Source organism: Acanthochromis polyacanthus, chromosome 20 (assembly GCF_021347895.1).
Source record: "Acanthochromis polyacanthus isolate Apoly-LR-REF ecotype Palm Island chromosome 20, KAUST_Apoly_ChrSc, whole genome shotgun sequence".
NCBI lineage: Eukaryota > Metazoa > Chordata > Actinopteri > Pomacentridae > Acanthochromis > Acanthochromis polyacanthus.
In genome coordinates, this window is record NC_067132.1 from 8,289,149 (window position 1) to 8,310,640 (window position 21,492).

General features: G+C 40.1%; 1 protein-coding gene across 6 annotated transcripts in view; it reads right to left on the reverse strand.

The window, feature by feature from the left end:
* slc12a7b (solute carrier family 12 member 7b) overlaps positions 1 to 21,492 on the reverse strand; it is a 75,819-nt gene that overhangs the window by 49,680 nt on the left and 4,647 nt on the right. For 2 of the 6 annotated variants that reach the window (XM_051940815.1, XM_022192180.2), the window contains exon 1: positions 6,019 to 6,419. The exons of the other annotated variants lie outside the window; for them this stretch is intronic. In XM_051940815.1, the coding sequence (XP_051796775.1) occupies positions 6,019 to 6,139 (121 nt within the window). In that variant the 5' untranslated portion in view covers positions 6,140 to 6,419. Of the gene's footprint in view, positions 1 to 6,018; positions 6,420 to 21,492 lie in introns of those variants that run through there. 6 annotated transcript variants of the gene reach the window in all.

The following is a 21,492-nucleotide window of genomic DNA, read 5'->3' on the forward strand; positions in this document are numbered from 1 at the left end:
GTTTTGCTGTGAAACAGATAAAACCACCAAAGCTAAGAGATATGGCCAACGCAAACACGCCGCTGAGAGTTGGGCAACGTTGTAGGGTCAGGTTGGACACATGCTGCAGTATAAATAAACTAAAAAAGAGTTTCCTAACTGGTAGTAGAGGTCTTTAAAATGATACCAAGACCAGGTCTGTATATGCATCTTTAAGATGCGACACAAATGCAAGTAATCTGTGTTATTGTTATATGTTGTCCTTTTTCAAAAAAGTAAAATATACACTACTGGTAAAAGGTTTCAGAACGCCCCAACTTTTCCATGTTTTTATCTAAATTCAAGTAGTTCAAGTCCAATAAATAGCTTGAAATGGTACAAAGTTAAGTGGTGAACTGCCAGAGGTAAAAAAAAATGTTTACTCAAAACTGAAAAATAATGTACATTTCAGAGTTATACAAAAAGGCCTTATTCAGGGAACAAGAAATGGGTTTACAACTTGAATTTATTCTGCAGAAATGGAGGTTGATCAAGCTTTGAAAGTTGGTGCTGCCAAATCCTACCGGAGTCCCAGCTTTTTTTTGATTACTTCCAACCCACTCTTTCTGCAAAAAAAGTAGTGTTGGAACACACTGTGGCACCAAACCCTCCAGAGCATTATTTGAACATATTGTAATGCAGAAAGTAGTGTGTTGCTGTAAAAATGGTGAAGAAAAGGGAATTAACAATAGAAGAGAGACAGACCATCATAACAATTAAAAATGCTGGTCTTTCCTACAGAGAAATTGCCAAAGTCAAGGTGTCAGTGAGTACAGTTTTCTTCACCATCAAAAGGCTCAGAAACTGGAGGAAACCCTGGCAAGAAGAGTGTGGAAGACCCACAGTCACAACAGAAGTTTCTGAGAGTCAACAGCTTGGTGATAGGCGGCTCACAAGACAAAAGGTTCAAGCACAACTTCATAGTGGTCGTAGTAAGCAAGTTTCAGGTTCAAGTGTGAAGAGAAGACTTGGAGTTACAAGTTTGACAGATCGAGTTGCAGCAAGCAAGTCATTGCTAAGATGTCAGAATAGGAAAAAGAGGCTTGTCTGGGCCATGAAACACTGTCAATAGACTACTGAAGTAGTAGTTGAAATCTTTGTTTCATCACATAGGATTTTTGTATGCCGTCGAGTAGGAGAAAGGATGGTTCCTCAAGTGTGTGACAACTGCCAAACATGGAGGAGGAAGTGTGATGATCTGGGGCTGTTTTACTGGATCCAGGGTCGGTGACTTGTACAGAGTGAGACGAACCCTGAACCTAAACATCTACCACAGCATTCTGCAGCTCCATGCAGTGCCCTCTGGTATGTTCCTAGTTGGTCAGGAGTTCATCCTACAGCAAGATAGTGACCCAAAACATAAGTCCAAGATATGCCAGAAGTACCTTATTAAAAAGAACAAGATGGTAAGCTTGGAAACATGGAGTGGCAGCACAGTCTCCAGACCTGAACCCCAAGGAGCTGGTTTGGCATGAACTGGACAGAAGAATGAAAGCAAAGCAATCTACAAGAGCCACACATTTATGGGAACTTTTGCAACGGTTTGAGAACTTTCTGAAGAATATTTGATTTCCATTGTGGAAAGAATGCCACGAGTGTATTTGGCTGTTACACTTGCGAAAGGTGGCTACTTTGATGAGTCAAATGTATGGAATACATTTTGGGTTTCTAAACTGATTATTTTTTAACTTAATTTATTTGTTGAATGCTTTCATGTCAGAGCACAATGATACATTAACGTAATTAAGCATAGTTATTAATTTCCAATTTTAAAAAAACGGAAAAATCGGGGTGTTCACACTTTCGACCGGTAGTGTATGTTTGCTTTTCTGCTTCTTCTTGTCTGACATTACAGTACCTTTGGAATTTGAACTGCTGGTCAAACAGTCCAAGACATTTGAAGGCATCACTGTGAGAGGGGGATTTATCACAGGTTTTTAATATATTTTAAACCAAACGATAAATTGATTAATCAAGAATATATTTGGCAGATTGTTTGGTTTAGAAAAGTGATTAGATGTGACATGATCTGATCTTAAACAATTTGTGGATTAACAGAGTAACAAAAGTGTCAGGATGTTTGTTTTAGTGAACAAAATGTAATTACTCTAGTATGACTGTTTTAAAGACTAAATAAAGTAAACATAAAATGATGCAGTTACAGCTGACAATGCCATACTTGACTAGAATGGAAGAAACTACTTTTCCAGTCCAGTCATATTCAACACTACATTACAGGCAATACTGTCTGCTTACATGACAGTTTGCTGAAAGCATATTGAATGTGTTGCTTGTGAAATTCATCTAGCAATATAAGTACTGTGCAAAAGCATAGGCAATTAGAGAGTTAACAACATAATAAGGGGAGACAGAGAGGCAAAAATACAGACTGCCACATACAGCTTTAAACAGAACCAGACCTGCCTGAGAAATAAACAGGAAACACATGTCCAGGACAGATGGGCAAACAGACCAACGGACAACGACAGAAATACTCCAATCACCTGCTTAGTTTCAGCTTCAACACAACAGTAAAAAGGCTGTATTTTACTACAGCAGCTTTACACTGCCTGTAAGCAAGCAGTTTATTAGTGGGTCACAACTAACTACTACAATATTTGTTCTCCTAATACTACTGAAGCCACAAGCTTCAGACCATACCTAGTCTGTCGTTTATCCATGAGGTGCGGCTTGGCCATAAGTTCTGAGTAAGATACCCAGTGTCTCACAAGGAAAACAGTGAGGAAGTAAGGAAGCCCTATTCATTCTTGAGGAGTCCATACTCCGCACTGCACTCCCACTGATTATTTGACCAGTATGACTTTCTAGCTCACACATCATCCTACTCCACCCACTGCCACAGAGATTCTGCTCACTCCCCTCTGGAACACAGTGTTCTGTCCAAAATCTGTATGCCCTATAGCAAGCAAATGTATATATGTACTTAGGTTCTTTATTCTGAACTAATTTTACTATTGTGCTACTACATGTGTAGGAAGACTTTGGGAAATGGAAAATAATCTTTAATAAAAAAACTAAAAAGTAAACATAATCAGTGTAATCCAATTTTTATGGATTGAGTCCCTCGATTGAAAAGCTTTCGCGTTCGTATGAACAATTTGCTGGATTCAGGTGACATTCTTGGTTCCAAAGTGTTATCAGTGGAAAAAAATGAGGGATACAATAAGGTGATTAAAGGGTTTTTAAGTCAGACATAGCATATCATACACTTATTATATATACATTTTCAGAGAAGCTATCAGATGCTGATTACAGGTTTTAGCAGTATGTGGTCAAACAGAGACTTTCAGTTGAGACCAGTTACACATAGCAACAGCTACAGTTCAATAGCATTATCACACCCATGCAACAACAATAAGAAGTGTGGCAAATGTTTATCCTGAGGTCCTGAGGCGTATTTCACTGACAAAAGACAGGTCAATGTCTACTTTTGTGTTTCAATGTGGAGCCACATTTAAGAGCTGAATATAATAGATACGTGATAAAGCATCGTCACAACAAAAAGTTCAAGAGTTCAAAAATGGCACAAAGGGATGATTGTTGACGGTATAAGTGACTTGTCTTTCAAAGGGGTAACTTAAGGTACAATGTAGACACGAGACACAAAGGCAAATGCTGTGTTTTCAAATGAGGCCAGTAGTTGAGCTCCTCTAATGGTATTTGGTGAAATTTGCATTTGTTCAGGTGACTTAGGAGGACTGAAACAACTTCTATTTAACTTTAACAGAAGACCAAGGTCAAAAATATTTTTTCTTTACATCATCTCCTTTATTTTTCACTCATCTGTTAAAGCGAGAATCAAAAGGGTATAAAGCAAATGTGTCAAAGGTAAAGCTGGACCTCCAAATGATGGGTTCATGAGAAGCAGAGTGAGGGGGACATCAGTATCAATTTCAGGAAGGAATAAGCAATGAGATTATGATATAAAGAAACAGGGAGGGAGAAAAGGACAAAGGAGAAAGAGCGAATGAGGAAAAACTGGATTCCATTACATTACAGCATGGGGGTGGGGTCTCACCTCCCCTCATTCAGCCAACGGGAAGCAAGCCAGAAGCATAATCAATAACAGGGACTGCTATTTGACTCTGTCCTCACTACACATGTTCATAAGACAACAACATTTATGCTATCAAGAACCCTCCCTAGCAAAAAACACAAGACTAACTCCTTCAGGGCGTCTCTCTTTCCAGTGTGCAGAGTCTGCTAGTATCAATTGATGATACCTTAGTCATCACGTTCTCACTGAGACAACAAAAATGTACAAAATGATACCGTTTGCATCCTTTGTTCTAGCATATGCATCTATGGAAGAGGACCTGTGGGTTTGTGTTAACAATAGAATGAATCTCTTTAAAACAGTCTCATTACAAACAAAATAACGTGTGTGGTCCTGATGCTTTCACAAGCCAAATTACAGCATATAATCTTGTGGCTTTAGAACAGATCAATGGCCTCATCCCCTGCTCACCCACAGTTGTTGCCCCTACAGCCTTTGTCAGAGACAAATGATTTGCATTCGTACAAACAAGTACAGGGGAAGCCAATACGGTATGATATTCTGTATAACCATCATCATAAAAAGCCATTCTCTCTCCCACAGTCTGTAAAATCTTACCCAGCATGCAGCCGTAATTGCAGCTCAACAGCAGAAATTAAACACTGGGAACTGATTCGCTCAGCACCATGTAAAGTGCTGTAAAAGCAGTAACTTTACAACAATCTGAAGAAACATGGAGTGTCAAACAGGAGTGTGTTAAATATGTACTCCATGACCTCTCCATGTTGAATGGTATGAAAACCAGGGTTGTTGCATTGGCAGCATGCCTTCAGACAGGTTGATGTTAATACTGTATGCAGAGGCCACAGGGAAAGGACGACACTATGTTCTAATACCAAATCTATAGTGTTATATTGATCTGTGTGTCCAGGTGCAAGATGAAGTCTGGGTGTTGGGAAAATGTATTCAAAGTTAACCAAACTGTTATTAAGTTCAATAAGCTGGCCCTGTTCTGTTCTAACTATCAGCTAAAAAAAAAAAAAATGCAGGATATGAGTCAGGCTTCTCAAAACACAGTCCTGTTTTGTTCACCTAAATGACACATATTTGCTGACTTTTACACGCAATACAAATGCTAGGGCTATTTAAGTTCAAGTATTCTGCCTTGTGTTCTGTCTTGGTCAGGGGTCCTCGAGGAAATATGTCATGTCTGAGCCAAGGCATTGTGTAAAAGTTCTGTTATCCTGTTGTTTGTAACACCATGAGGTTCATTGCAAGGTCTTCAGAGCATGAGTCATGGTGGAGGTTGCATGTCAATGGTAATCAACACACAGAGAGATGTTAAGAGATGTGAAAGTCATTGGTGTTCCAATTAGACCATAGGTGTTGGTCTTGTATTTGTTACAACAGCACTAGGAAACGTGGCAATAGATGGAAATTAAAAAATGGAGAAAACAGATAAACAATACGCTGGTTGTTGATGAAGAAGCAAGACAAAATACACTGAAAACAAGAGCACATGAGAAATCTAAAAACATCACACACCCCTCCATACCACCAGTTGTGCTGGGGGATAAAAGGAAATAGAAAGGGGATTCTGTCATGCAACAAAATCCAAGTCAAACTCCTTTCAGTGGCAGTAGCGTGTGAGGAAAACCATCATCTCACGCAGCTTCTGGAAAATGAACAAGCTTTCCCTAAAATTCCGACTTCCCTGCACATTATCCACCCACACACTGCCATAAACAGTTTTTTTTAAACATAGGCAACAGTAGCCCTTGCAATAAAGCCAAATTATCAGCTTGCACTGGACTCTGTAAGCAAAGTCTGGAACTCTCCAGAGCTATTTCTCAATCTACAATCTCAACAGAAAAATAAAGACGCATTCCAGCTTTAAAATGGTGTAAAGATTGTTTGAGTATAGAAGTGTAAACATTTGCTGCCTGCGAGATGGAGATGAATAAAACAGTATCTGATCTCACCTGTGGTGCCCTCGTCTTCCTCTTTCAGCACATTGTTGTCATCCACATCTTCTTCCTCATTGCTTTCGTCTGCCTTTCTTGTGTTGTCCTTCACCGGGACCACAGTGAAGTTGGTGGGCATTTTTACACCATGTGCTTCCTCTCGATGTCTCCTGTTTGTCACACTCTTATCTCTCCCTGCTTTCTCCTCCCTCTCTCTCTGTTCAGCTGCTTCTCGTTCTCTCCTTTTGTTCAACTACTGTCACTCTTCTTTCTTGCTCTTGCTCTTAGTTGTTTGCTTTTGTTGCTCAGATTCACTGCCTTGGTGTACTTTAGCCTCCTGGGCAGACCCTCAGTCTTACTTCTCAGTTTTTGTTCCTATCGCTAGGATTCTGCTGTCCACCCATGTGACCCCGACCCCCACCGCACCAACTATCCAAATAAGGAAGAAGAGGACTGCCCCGCCCAAAGGGGGCAGTACAACAAACACACACTCTTGCAGAAAACATGACATGCATTTGTGTTCATCAGTGTGTGAGAGCATATGTACAGCGCTTTCTGTGCCTGAGGGCATGTCCTCTGCCCAGGAATGTCGCTCTGTCACACACAGAACAAAAGCCAGCAATGTAAGCTTTTGTTCAGTGAAAGGAGGAAGTCCAGAGCTGCTCCATTCAGGAAAATCATAAAACATGCAAATACATGCATATACATTTGCTCACTTCCTGTGCAGTGTTATTTGACCCTGTGTGCATCCTCCAAAGTGGGCAGTGCTGTTTTTAAGACGCATACAAGCCATCTAAAAACAATCCTACAAAGAGTTAGCACATACAGTTGGACATGCTAACATGGTCAGCTTCTGCTTTACAGGCATATCTGATTATCAGTGTACTGTAATGTTAATGGAAAAATACACAAAGAAAGGTTAATAAAAAACTGAAGGAGGTATAGTGTAGAGGTGCAAGTTTTTTGACATAGTTTATGAGGCAGTTAAGAAGAATGAAAATGTCTCCTCATTTGTCTCCTTCTTCAAAAAACATATCACCCAAAGAAAAGGAAAGAATAAAGACACCATTTCCTTATCACAAGCCTCCTTTTCCTTATTCAGTTTTCTACTGTCTCATTGTTCTCCATTTAATTGAGCAGTTGTATTGCTGCTTATATTCAAATCTATGAGCTAAACTTATCACTATCTCAAAAACAATGAGTCATCTCCTCACAGTATGGAGTTTACTGGAAGTGATATGATATTAGGAATCACACCAAGCATCCAACACCCCTGTGTGATGGGAAACACTAAGAGAAACTCTGAGAAAGCAAAGAGAAACCAAAAACCCACAAAATGTAACTCGGATGACCAGTTGTTTTGTAATGTTTCAGCCCTAGACCTTAGTCTGGCTGCTCAACACATGGAGACCCACCCAGAACAAAAGCCTCCTCATTTATTTCCCCAACATGACGACATACCAGATCAATATAGTGAAGGGAAGGGTGGGGGCTACAGGAAACAGGAAAGGAGGTGGTTGAACAGAGGGTTAGAAAATCAAAGAGACAGAGATGGGTAGGCAGTGTGAACAAGACTCAGGAAAGCACTTCCTCTTTTTAGCACTATGACTTATGGAGACTGAGAGTTCATTTCTGTAGAGTGAACTAGAGGAAAATTCCCTCTGGCATTACAGCACTCAAGATTACTCCTGAATATGGGCTTTGATGCCGCCAACATCTTGAGGGAAATCTGAATTATCTAGGCACTCTGTCTGTTAGACTGACATTTCCCTTGTCTGCAGTAGTGACATATAAAAATGACATAACATTTTCTATTACATAACTGTTCATGTTTGTCAGTTTTGTCTACAAAAAACAGTCCACTTTCAATAAACATCTCACAATTTCAGTAAGTGGGTGTGGTTGCAAATATAGTGCTGGAACCAGACTACACACAAATCAAAACTTCCAGTAAACAGACTGGCAGCTATAGCACAGTTGAAATCAGCTACTATTTATGCTATTCCAGGGAACGGCTTTATGCATGCTGAAAGGGAAGGAATAATCAATACCGTGATCTGATAACTTAATGCTCACAAAGAATTATGGTGCTGCTAAGGTAACAAACACTGCACTTATCTACTCACTGCTGAATGGATGAGAAGTGATGTAACTGACATCTCCTGATTAATTGGTCAGACAGTCAGACTTTTTCTCAGGGACAGTCGGAGCACCCAGACCAGGAGGACAATGTACTTTTTGTGAGAAAGTTCACAACACATGACATGGACTGACCACTAGGGTAACAGACTGTGACATAAGTAGCTCTCACACAATTTTTCTCCACATCATAATTGATTCAAAGCATAATATGAAGACACGTGAACACAAGTGTATGCACTACATAACTTTATTCTAGACACATCTTTGAAAAACTCACAGGGGGAGAAAATAATAAAACTAACCAATACTGCATCAACAGAAAACACAAGTTCACTTCAGTTCAAACCGTTTCAGATGGCCCCTAAATACATGCAATATGTATCCTTATCAAATAAATGATGGTCAATTTGGAGTGTTTTCAGAGTGTTTTCTTACTAACAAGCTATTTGAAATATAACCTTCCATTTATGATAAGGAGATGAGTTGTTAAAACCATCCCTAATCTACACATTGTATTATTTCTGTGGCATGACAAAACAGCAGTTCACTTCTGTATGGGAAGTCTGCATAAGTGGTACAGGGCATATGCACAGTCCATGACCCTGGCTAACTTCACAGACAGTGAAGAATTTGACTGCCCAGAAAATGACAACATTTAAACTGTGCTGAACTTTTTCTCTGTGGGCTCAGATTTCTCACCTCAAAATAGAAGCATTCATTGATTCTGGAGGGGGAGAGACTGGATTTGGGACACAAGGACAGGCAAAGGACACAAATCATACAGAGGAGCTCCGCTCTCTCTTCTCACAGACGTTAGATTATTTTAACCAAAAGGTTAAAACCAAAATTCCATCTCTTGTTTGATCTTGAAATTCCTTGCTTTTTATTTTCTTTATTAAATCGACATTTTTTTCTCTGACATGTTTTGAGCATCCATGATATACTGAACTACAAAGACATGTTTAGGGACCCAAAATGATAAACTGAATATCACTGTTTGTGTAAGAAGAAACAAAATGTACTTAATACAGTTGTTTGTCTTGATTCAATTCATGTAATTTAAAAGCACAACAAAAGGTTTCTGTAATCGATAGAACTTTTAGTGTAACATGATGAACGCAAGATAATAATCAGATATCAGCAAAAAATGTTTGTCCAATATTGAGATGCATTTTTAAAAACTAAATACAGAGCGAGCCTAAGAATAAGCTAATATTGTTCTTCAGGACATGAACACAGCAAAAATAAAATAATTTGTACATCCTGATTGCACTTGCGAAATCAGAACACATCACTTCATACGTCAGTGACATTCTACAGCCCCCTGGCAGCCCAACCAGGGACTGACAGCGCCCCCTCGAGGGGAGACAAGGAAGATGAGGATCATTCTACTGAAAAGCACGAGGTAAAACACACTACAAACATAAAAGACATGACGGTGGTTACAAATTAGACTATCAGCACTTTATCATGTCATGTGAGTTTAAGTCATGGCCTTTTTTAAATGTCATCTTTCGCTTTCTTTATTTATTCTTCCTCTTTTCAGGGTTTATTTTCTCAGAATCCAGCTTCTTAAATTTGATTTTAAATTTGGTTTCTTTCCTCCTCTGTGACAACAAACTTTAGGGTATGGACAAAACAAGATATTTGAGGCAATGTCAACAATGATCCACATTGTTCACCACTCTCTGACATTGTATAGTCCAAACAAGTAATCAACTAATAGAGAAAATAATAGACCAAAAATGAAAATAATTGTAGTACCATACTATAAGTTGCTAAGGCTCAAGTGTTAGCAGAAACATGATATATACATTGAGAAGAAAAAAAAGCAGCAAATGATTCAACGGAGTCTTTTTGCTTATCTCTTGTTGAGTACAACAACAATTCTATAAAGAATGCCAGCTCCCATTAATGCTTTCTGTTGCACTAGTTTCTTCTCATTATGTAGCAGATAGAGACAGATGACAAAATAAATATTTTTTTTTTAAAAACTAACAAAGTGTGATGCCACAGCAGCTTTAATGCACTTTGGCATTAGTTCTCCAAGTTTCTAGAACATCACTGGAGGGAAAAACACCATTCTTACAAAGAATATTCACTTTTTTGATGGTGCCGTATAACACATCAGTGCAAAATCCACCACAAGAATTAAATTTGGTTGAGATTTGGTGACTGAGGCCATAGCAGTTTTGTCAAACTATTCATTGGGCTCTGGTGTCCTATGAATGAAGGCATTGCCATTCTAGGCAAGGAGGAGACCACTCCCGTCAGGATAGAAATATTTCATTTAAGTACAAAGGTGGTCACTAGAACAAGTGTAGATGAACCTTTGTTCAAAGTCACTTCCTCATTTTCACTTGCCAATTTGATACTATATTCCAATCAATTGTACATGCGCAGCGATTTTATTTTACATGTCAGAGCAGGACTGCAGGTCAATTGTTGGATTTCACCATCTGTATTTATTATGTTTCTCTACTTGTTTTGTTCAGATTTTTTCTTTAATTTCTCAGTCATCTGTAGTTGAAGACTAATGATGACACTCTATTGCCCCCAATTGATCACAAATGGAAATACACTAGTACAAACCCCAACAACAGAAATTTTAGAAGCATATTTTTTCTGTATTTCTTCACTCATACACCACTATCAATCAACATACCTAGTAGTGTTATCAGGAAACTATGTAATTAGCTGCAAATTGACAAATGGAAAACATTTTTTATATGCACTGGGGAAATAATGGCAGCCGTCACATTCAGTCAGACTTTCCTAATGTCTGACTATGAAGTGTTGACTGAATCATTTAGTTTCCTTTCTAAAACATTTCCATTACATGGAACTCAAGTCAATGGCAAGAATTACTATATGAATAAATGTATCTGTTTATAAATCTATATAATCACGAGTTGAGTTGATAATCATGGAAAAAGGTCACATTACAATCAGTTATTCAAGGTGAAGCTTAAGCACATTATTTCTAATTGAAAAAGAAATAAAGACCACTGTCTGCATCATTTAAGCCACACCTAAACCATCTCAGGTAACGGCACACTTGCCCATCCATTAAACACTGTATTTAGCACAATAGGCTCAGGTGACACTGTTCTCTCATCTGAAGCTTAAGGTGTTTCCTCTTCATATTGCTGTGTCCTCTAAAATCAGATGTAATGTTCAAGACTACAACTGCAACTCAACCCTTGCTACAACTTAAACTAACATGCCATAGCATAGCAGCCATATTTTAAATTAATATAAGCTAAAAGTAAGTCTTATTAAAATTACAAAGCACAATGACACATTGCCTTCAAGACGTTTCATTTACATCCTGATTGAATAACAGCCGCAAATTCTTTTTTAGTTTGGACAGGCAACATTCAAGAGAGTTAGCAAATTAAAAATGCTTTGTCACATAACTGCCGATATCACTTCTTAACATAAGATATAATATGTTCATTTGTGAGCTTTACGCAGGCTTACACTAGTCATTGTATGAATGTCAGACTATTCCTTTAAGTAAGTGACGTTACAGAGAATAATTGATAATTCTTTGTAAAAGGACTATGAAGTTATCTATACAATCAGGGAGGACCAATACTCCATCAGTGTTTGCAAAATATAACCAGAAAAAATACAACCAGAAAAAATACAGTCTTCGTTCTCAGTCCAGTCTTTATCTCCCTTGATATGCCACTTAGCTGACAGAAATACTGGCCAATGAGTAAGTTCAGCAAAAAACAGAAGTTGACTCAAGTGCTTTGGCAGCTCGGTTCCTTTTTGGGAAGACAGCTCAGTACAAGTCATAAGAGAGGCTGGAAATGACTGAAACTTCCACTATATCATTTTAATCTCTGGCGTCTTACTGGACCGTAGTCACATAGACTGCTTGCAACAGGGGTGGGGTTAAGAAGGTTATCCTTAGTCTCTTCATTCAGAGACAAGCAGAACATGACACTCGTCCAATGCATCTCTCTACACATTTCTGACATTTGATATCCACCATGTAACTCTGAATGTGCCAAGCTGAATTTTCTCTCTGCATATACCTGAGGCGGACACAATAATCTGAACACCTGATCAATATAACTCAGAAATGAATCACTACATCTTTGCTGAAATTGTGTCAGAACTGTTGCTTGTTCCCGTTATTTGCAAAAACATAAAAATAAAAGACAAAGCATTAGTTACAGAGCTAAATAAACATTTTTGTCAAGTAGAATAGGTATTACTTCACGCTGGACTATTTTGTCCACTCCACATTTGTGCTTTAGAGTCTACACAATAAATCTTGGCCAGCTCCTGTTGTAATGAGGCATAAGGCCTCATTTGGCAGTATTTTGTCCTACACCAGTATTTACTGCAATAGCAAAGACGACAATGCCAAAATGACTCATAGTAAATGCTTTACTTATCCTTGCACATACTACTGCCCAAGAGATGGAAAACCCCATGACTACTAACCCCAATTGCAGAGAAACTCCAGCGGAAAAACACACTGTGCACTTTTTCCCATAACGTCTGTTCGGTGTCGGTTCAGCAGCTTTCAGGTGATGCTATCAGTCTGACCACTTGCATTGTCTGCCTGAACTAAACAAAAGCTGCACTTTTATGTACAGAGCCAGAAGTGATAAGAGCAGGAAATCAGTTGATTGCATTACTGCTTCCATTTTCAGTAAGTACAGTGCATTGAATTGGCAGATATTTTGTGCATTTATAGCAGCAAGGAATATCCCAATTAGGGCTGCAACTAACAATGACTTTCATTGTCGATTGATCTGATGATTATTTTCTCAATGAACTGATTAGTTGCCTGGTATACAATATCAGTAAATCATTAAAAATGTCAATCAGTGTTTCTCAAAGCCCAAGATGACATCTTCAAATGTCTTGTTTTCCTTATAACACAAAAATATCCAGTTTACTTTAATAGATGAGGAAAGACCAGAATGAATAAATAAATAAAGTCAAATAAATTAATCAACGATAAAAATAGTTGCTGATTAATTTAACAGGAGACAATAAATCGTTTCATAGCAGCAGCTTTTGTCAGTTGCAGTTTTTTTTTTTGCCATGATCCCAAATCAATTGGGTGTCTGCTGATATTGAGTCTGATCTGAAACTTATATGTACTAACACTGGAAAAAACTAATAAAAACTAAATAGCCAGCCAGGTAATACTGTCAAATGGTCAAACCTCCAGTTCTGACCATGGCTAATTGGTGATGTCAAAGGAGGTCTTACAGTATTTCAAAGTTGGGTAAATGCAGTGGGTACAGAAAGTATTCAGACCCCTTGAAATGTTTCACTCTCTCTGTCATTGCAGCCATTTGCCAAAATCAAAAAAGTTCATTTTATTTCTCATTTATGTACACTCAGCACCCCATCTTGACAGAAAAAACAGAAATGTAGAAATTTTTGCAAATGTATTAAAAAAGAAAAACTGAAATATCACATGGTCAGAAGTATTCAGACCCTTTGCAGCGACATTCATATTTAACTCACATGCTGTCCATTTCTTCTGATCCTCCTCGAGATGGTTCTGCTTCTTTATTGGAGTCCAGCTGTGTTTAATTGAACTGATTGGACTTGATTAGGAAAGGCACACATCTGTCTATATAAGAACTTACAGCTCACAGTGCATGTCAGAGCAAATGAGAATCATGAGGTCGAATGACCTGCCCAAAGAGGTCAGAGACAGAATTGTGTCAAGGCACAGATCTGGCCAAGGTTACAAAAGAATTTCTGTAGCACTCAAGGTTCTAAAGAGCACAGTGGCCTCCATAATCCTCAAATGGAAGAAGTTTGGGACGACCACAACTCTTCCTAGACCTGGCCGTCCAGCCAAACTGAGCAATCGTGGGAGAAGAGCCTTGGTGAGGGAGATAAAGAAGAACCCAAAGATCACTGTGGCTGAACTCCAGAGATGCAGTCGGGAGATAGGAGAAAGTTCCACAAAGTCAACTATCACTGCAGCTAGGGCTGGGCGATATGACCAAAATTTTATATTCCGATATAGCTTATTTTATATCCCGATACGATATACATCAAGATATAGGATATTTTTCAGGTGATAAAAACCTAAAAGTCACTAGAAGTCGCTAAATGATGTCATCTCCTAATTTGCATATTTCCCAGTTTGCATGTAATTGCAATCAACGTTGTAGGAGAGAGGAATAACGTTGTGGAAGAGACCAAAAAGTGATTATAAAACACCCAAAATATGTTTTTGTACTAGAGGATAAATGCTGTGGTTTATTTTAGTATGACAGTGAAGAAACATTTTCATTTATATCTCACTCCGTAAGTCTGGATGGGCTCTGTAGTGACTTTGCGCATGCGCGATTCATCTGCTGTCTGAGTGATGTGTCCCAGGGTTCTCGCCAGTGCATTTCAGCGTAACGGCCCATTACGCTGTCATAACGGCCCGTTACGCTGTCTAACGGGCCGTTACGCAGTCGCAACGGCCCGTTACGCTGTCAGTTTAAAAGATTACGCTGTGATTAGGGCCACTAAGCCAGCGCATTTCAAAGATTATGCTGTTATGAGAGTGTGTGGCTCCGTCATGAGAGAGGGAGAGAGAGCAGTGTGTGTGTGTGGGAGAGAGGGGGAGAGCGAGATGTCCGAGCGACCCTGAATGCAGCACGAGCAAGAGAGCCGGCAGTCCGTTCAGTCGGTGCAGTCGGTTCGGTAGAGGAGGAGAGAAGGTGTGTAGTTGCTAGGTTGGCGGTACTGTGCGGTTCAGCCACTGTTGATAGACAATAAAGGCTGCAGTGTTCTTCGATGCGGCTGGGCTCCTGTGTCTTTGCCTCTACGGCTGCTGAGGAAGTGAAGGGGGTTAACCCCAGGCTTCCTGACCACAGTCGGGGGCCGAACAGGAAGGGTTAACACTGTGATTAGGGCCGCTGTGCTGTTATTTTGACAGATAAATGCCATGTGCATTTGTTTTTAATCAACTGGGTGCCTATCTAGGTTAATTTATGTCTCCCCACCTCAGCCGTACTTTCCTGTCGATTGACCCGTTCCCGTCTATTGTGCATGCACGCGCGCATGCGCATTCCAGATTGTTGTGCGTGCGCGCGCGCGCGTGCGTGTGCAGGAGGACCTGCCGTTACGCTGAAAAAAATCCTGGTGAGAACCCTGTGTCCTCTAATCAGACACTGGGACTGCTGCGGGGTTACTAGACTGACAGCCTGTGCTTTGAGACGGGGAGGAGCTCACAGCAGCACCTTGTTGAAAACAGTAACTGCAGAATGATCCGAGTTTTCCTGTCAGTGGCTCCAAAACGGCAGAAAAAGTTGCTAGATTTGTCGCTAGTCGCTTTTGACAAAAAAAGTTGCTAGGACGCTTTGGAAAGTCACTAGATTTAGCGAGAAAGTCACTAAGTTGGCAACACTGGCCGCATGCCTGGGCTTGCCTTAAGGCACGTCGGTGACGTAAAATACTGCTGTAAAGCGCGTTTTGCGACACTGCGATATAAACGATAGGATCTTCACATAAAACGATAGACATTTTCTATCGTCCAGACGATATCTATCGTCATATCGCCCAGCCCTAACTGCAGCCCTCCACCAGTCGGGGCTTTATGGCAGAGTGGCCCGACGGAAGCCTCTCCTCAGTGCAAGACACATGAAAGCCCGCATAGAGTTTGCCAAAAAAACACATGAAGGACTCCCAGACTATGAGAAATAAGATTCTCTGGTCTGATGAGAACAAGATGGAACTTTTTGGTGTTAATTCTAAGCGGTATGTGTGGAGAAAACCAGGCACTGCTCATCACCTGCCCAATACAATCCCTACGGTGAAACATGGTGGTGGCAGCATCATGTTGTGGGGGGTGTTTTTCAGCTGCAGGGACAGGATGACTGGTTGCAATTGAAGGAAGGATCAATGCGGCCAAGTACAGAGGCATCCTGGAGGAAAACCTCTTCCAGAGTGCTCAGGATCTCAGACTGGGCCGAAGGTTCACCTTTCAACAGGACAATGACCCTAAGCACACAGCTAAAATAACAAAGGAGTGGCTTCAGAACAACTCTGTGACAATTCTTGACTGGCCCAGCCAGAGCCCTGACCTAAACCCAATTGAGCATCTCTGGAGAGGCCTCAAAATGACTGTCCACCAACATTCACCATCCAACCTGACAGAACTGGAGAGGATCTGCAAGGAAGAATGGCAGAGGATCCCCAAATTCAGGTGTGAAAAACTTGTTGCGTCATTCCCAAGAAGACTCATGGCTGTACTAGCTGAAAAGGGTGCTTCTACTCAATACTGAGCACAGGGTCTGAATACTTATGACCATGTGATATTTCAGTTTTTCTTTTTTAATAAATTTGCAAAATTTTCTACATTTCTGTTTTTTTCTGTCAAGATGGGGTGCTGAGTGTACATTAATGAGAAATAAAATGAACTTTTTGATTTTGGCAAATGGCTGCAATGACACAGAGAGTGAAACATTTCAAGGGGTCTGAATACTTTCTGTACCCACTGTATATTTAACTGCTAGATGGGATAATGTTTTTATTTTCTTTAGCAAATAACTGTAATACTTCAAATAACTTCAATAACTGTAAGACAAGAAGGATGGGATCTTGCATGCCTTGCGGTCAGGATCGAGTAAAAGTGTATTTGCAACTCAAACTGACACCAGCGGCTCTCACCATCGATTCACCCCAGGTTAACTAAATGTGCACCATCACAAAGTTGTATTACTGCACTTGTAAAATACTCCAGTATTATATTGCACTTGGATTATTATTATTATTGTACTATAAAATTGGTATAACACCCTTGAATGAAGGAATGGCACGAGTGCTGACCTTTGAAAAGAAATGTCCAGTTCAAAGAAACGACTTGATGAAATGGACATTTTGAAGATTGGATAAGATTATACCAAAGGAAGACGGAAAGTTCTCTGAAAACCCCACTGTGTGACGAGGGAAGAACACACCCTCCTCGTGAGTGTTGCATGTAAACAAGGAGCAACTGGAACAAACATCCCACACAGGACTGGCAGGGGAGGCAGCGGATTGTGAGGCCACACAGGAGCAGCAGCAGATACAGTGGATGCCAGGGCCCAGTTGGTGCTCATGTGCTGACTGCTGGGCTCCAAATAAAGCTGAGGGCAGCACATGACACCCAAGGTGCATTCCTTTTGAAACATGAATACATGTGCTTGCAAACACAATGCTACATGATGACAAGAATCTGAAGACTCATATTCATTTACTAAACCTATCCCATTCATGCTTTTCAAATTATAATCAGTGTCGACAATTATTAGACGGTCTGCTACTACCCGCCCTTCAAAAAATAATCCCATCTTCTGAAGTATCCTTATCCTAACATGAGTTGAACGGACGTATACAGTATGTATGTTAACATCAAGGAGACCTCAATACCTTTGACATGTAGTCAATTGTCTATGTATATCAGCGATGATGTTCCAGAAAAGGATGTTCAAACACCATCTTGATTTAAGAGGTTTTGCATTTAACAGACCTACCACACAGTATGTACATGGCAAAAATAGCTCGTGATTGATTTTGCAACGGCTTCTAATGGTGTAGGAGTACTTGGGCTCTTTCATATTAAACTTTACTAAGACCGGGGAACCTGTGAGAAACACATTTCTAAAAAATATGCCAAAATCAAAGTAGAACCAACATTTTGACTTTCAGAATGACTCTTGGAACTTTCCTGTCTGTGCAATGCCACCATTTTCACCAATTACATATCCCCAGGTCATAGTGCAGCCTTTTTTTATCCCCCGCCGGCCGTAGGCACGGAGGGGGATATTGGCGTGGGCACGTCCGTCCGTCCGTCCGTCCGTCCGTCCGTCTGTCCGTACGTCCGTACGTCCACATTTCGTTTCCGGAGCATATCTCAGAAACTACTTGAGGGATTTCATGCATATTGCACCCAGGCCATCTCTATATAGTATAGATGTGCCTTTTGGGGTGCATGACCTTGACCTGATTTTCAAGGTCATACTGATGCACTTCAAATATTTTTTGGTTTCCGGAGCATATCTGAGAAACCAGTTGAAGGTTTTCCTTCATATTGCACACACTTAGCCTGTTGGTAATGTAGATGTGCTTTTTCGGGTGCATGACCTTGACCTTATTTTCAAGGTCATTGTGAGGCACTTCAAATATTTTTTGATTCTGTTTCTGGAGCATATGTCAGAAACTACCTGAAGGATTTCATGCATATTGCACCAACGCCACCTATGGATAATGTAGATCTGCCTTTTTTGGTGTATGACCTTGACCTGATTGGTTTTATTGTAGTGAAGATGTATCATTTTGTAGGTGTATCGTCCAGTATATATTATTTCTTGCACTTAGAGGCACTATATATAAGGCGGGGGATGTTTTAAGCGGAGCGTGTTTATTATTAAAAGAAATGCTCTGTCCAAGCCCCAAGTCAGAATAACCCATATGACATCATTAGACTAACTTTGTTAGATTTGATTTGGAAAAGAATTCTCAGTAGTCACAGAAGCAATACACAAAAAATTGTTGTGGTGAATTGATCTTGATAAGAGTTGTATGGCTCCCTTTGGAGAAAACAGGAGAACTCAACAGCACTAGTACTGAACAAAGAAATGACTTATTTCTAGAAAAGTGCCTATGTTGCAACATGTATCCTTCTGTGCTGCTGTTCAGCAAGAGTGTGGTGTGACAAGCAGGTCTGTCATAACCAGGGATTCTCTGTGTTAGCCAGCTTAACAAAACCTCAAACCTCAAAAAGAGACAGTGGTTAACAACATCCTTTGTTAAAAAAAAAAAGGTTTTCTTCAACAGGCTCTGTGTGTGCTCCTTGAAAAAGAGATGAACGACAAGTCATTTGACTCTTCTTCAGCACAAACTGGACCGATTCCTGGCTACCTCAAGAGGAACAATTATTCCAATAAAGAGCTATAATGACTATAAAAATGTATTATGGTATAAAGTGATGTTACTGCAAGTGATGCAAGAGAGGAATGGTGGTAGAATATTTTGTATGACCCACAAATTCTGTATCATTGATAACGGCACGGAGTCACTGTAACTCTGACAACAACTGAACACTACGTCAGCTGCCTGCTGACGATCTCATGATTGTGATCCTACAACAAATCTTGGGACTTATCTGTCAGATATGATACAAGGAATGAGTAGTCTTGATGGAGTACTGCACTCTCTGAGTGCTTCAGGGTTCTCGCCAGTGCATTTCAGCATAACGGCCCGTTTCAGTTTAAAAGATTACGCTGTGATTAGGGCCGCTACGCTGTTATTTTGACAGATAACACCAGGTGCGTTTGTTTTTTTCGACTGGGTGCCTATCTAGGTTAATTTATGTCTCTCCACCTCAGTCGTACTTTCCTGTCGACTGACCCGTTCCCGTCTAAAATTAAGAGTCGCTTCCAATCTCAGGGTTACAATTAGCATGTCTCGGTTGTTTCCGTGATGCCATGTATGGTGAATAGTGACCTACATCACGAGCATTTGGAACATCTGCGTGACACTCATTGGCTGACATCTGGGCCGGCCGCTCACGAGATTTAATGAAGGCTATTGCACATGCGGGAGGACCTGCCGTTACGCCGTAAAAAAAAATCCTGGTGAGAACCCTGTGCTTTTCTAGTTTCCAATGAGACAGCTGCACATTGGAGTAACTAATCTTTAATATGTATACATTTAAAGAGATACTTAAGAAGAGCATCTAGGTTTATCTCTGTCCCACAAAGAAAGATAGGTGGAAATCCTTTTAGTGTTTCAACCAAATTAAAGTGAAATTAATTGTATTGATTGAATATTCTCAGTGATAAATAGCAATTGACTGATCAGTTTTCTAATCTGTGTTCCATTAACTGTAGTACCAGCAGTGAAAAGTGGGCTTGGTACCATAACAAGACTAAGCATAGAAATATGTTTATACAATTTTTGCATCATCAACTGAATGCAAGTAGGTTCCTGTAACGATGCAACACATGCAGCACGTACTACTGCAATGGAACAGCTTCATACTGCGACATTACTAACATATGGCTCAACAGGTTCGCAAACATAATGTAATCTCTTAGCTAAGAATCTGTATCACTTACAGGTAATGTGGTCAGGAAAGACTTAGTCAAAGAGTGGTGCTTCTGACATCCAAGCCTCTGAACAGAATCGCCTTTGGGGCAGGTTAAATGTACAGCAACAGTTACCATGGTGATCTAGCAAGTATAAAGACAGTCCCCTTCATCACACTGAAAACTCTCGCTCAAGGCTCAACATGCTGTGCTACACACGTGGACAAAATTGTTGGTACCCCTCAGTTAAAGAAGGAAAAACCCACAATTCTCACTGAAATCACTTGAAACTCACAAAAGTAACAATAAATAAAAATTTATTGAAAATTAAATAATCAAAAACAGCCATTACTTTTGAATTGTTGATTAACATAATTATTTAAAAAAACAAACTAATGAAACAGGCCTGGACAAAAATGATGGTACCTCTATAAAAGATTGAAAACTATTTGACCAGAGTGACATGATTAACTCAGGTGTGTCATTTAATTGACATCACAGGTGTTTCCAAACTCATAATCAGTCAGTCTGCCTATTTAAAGGGAGACAAGTAGTCACCCTGCTGTTTGGTGAAAAGGTGTGTACCACACTGAACATGGACAACAGAAAGCGAAGGAGAGAATTGTCCCAGGACATCCGAAAAAAAATTATAGACAAACATCTTAAAGGTAAAGGCTATAAGACCATCTCTAAACAGCTTGAAGTTCCTGTGACAACAGTGGCTCATATTATTCAGAAGTTCAAGACCCACAGGACAGTAGCCAACCTCCCTGGACGTGGCCGCAAGAGGAAAATTGATGACAAATTGAAGAGACGGATCGTTGGAATTGTATCCAAAGAGCCCAGAGCAACCTCCAAAGAAATTAAAGGTGAACTCCAAGGCCAAGGTACATCAGTGTCAGATCGCACCATTCGTCGTTGTTTGAGCCAAAGTGGACTTCATGGGAGACGACCAAGGAGGACACCACTGCTGAAAAAAACTCATAAAAAAGCCAGACTGGAATTTGCAAAAATGCATGTTGACAAGCCACAAAGCTTCTGGGAGAATGTCCTTTGGACAGATGAGACCAAACTGGAGCTTTTTGGTAAGGCATATCAACTCTATGTTCGTAGACTCAAAAACCAAGCATACGAAGAAAAGAACACTGTCCCTACGGTGAAACATGGAGGAGGCTCAGTAATGTTTTGGGGCTGCTTTGCTGCATCTGGCACAGGGTGTCTTGAAAGCGTGCAAGGTACGATGAAATCTGAAGACTATCAAGGCATTCTGGAGAGAAATGTGCTGCCTAGT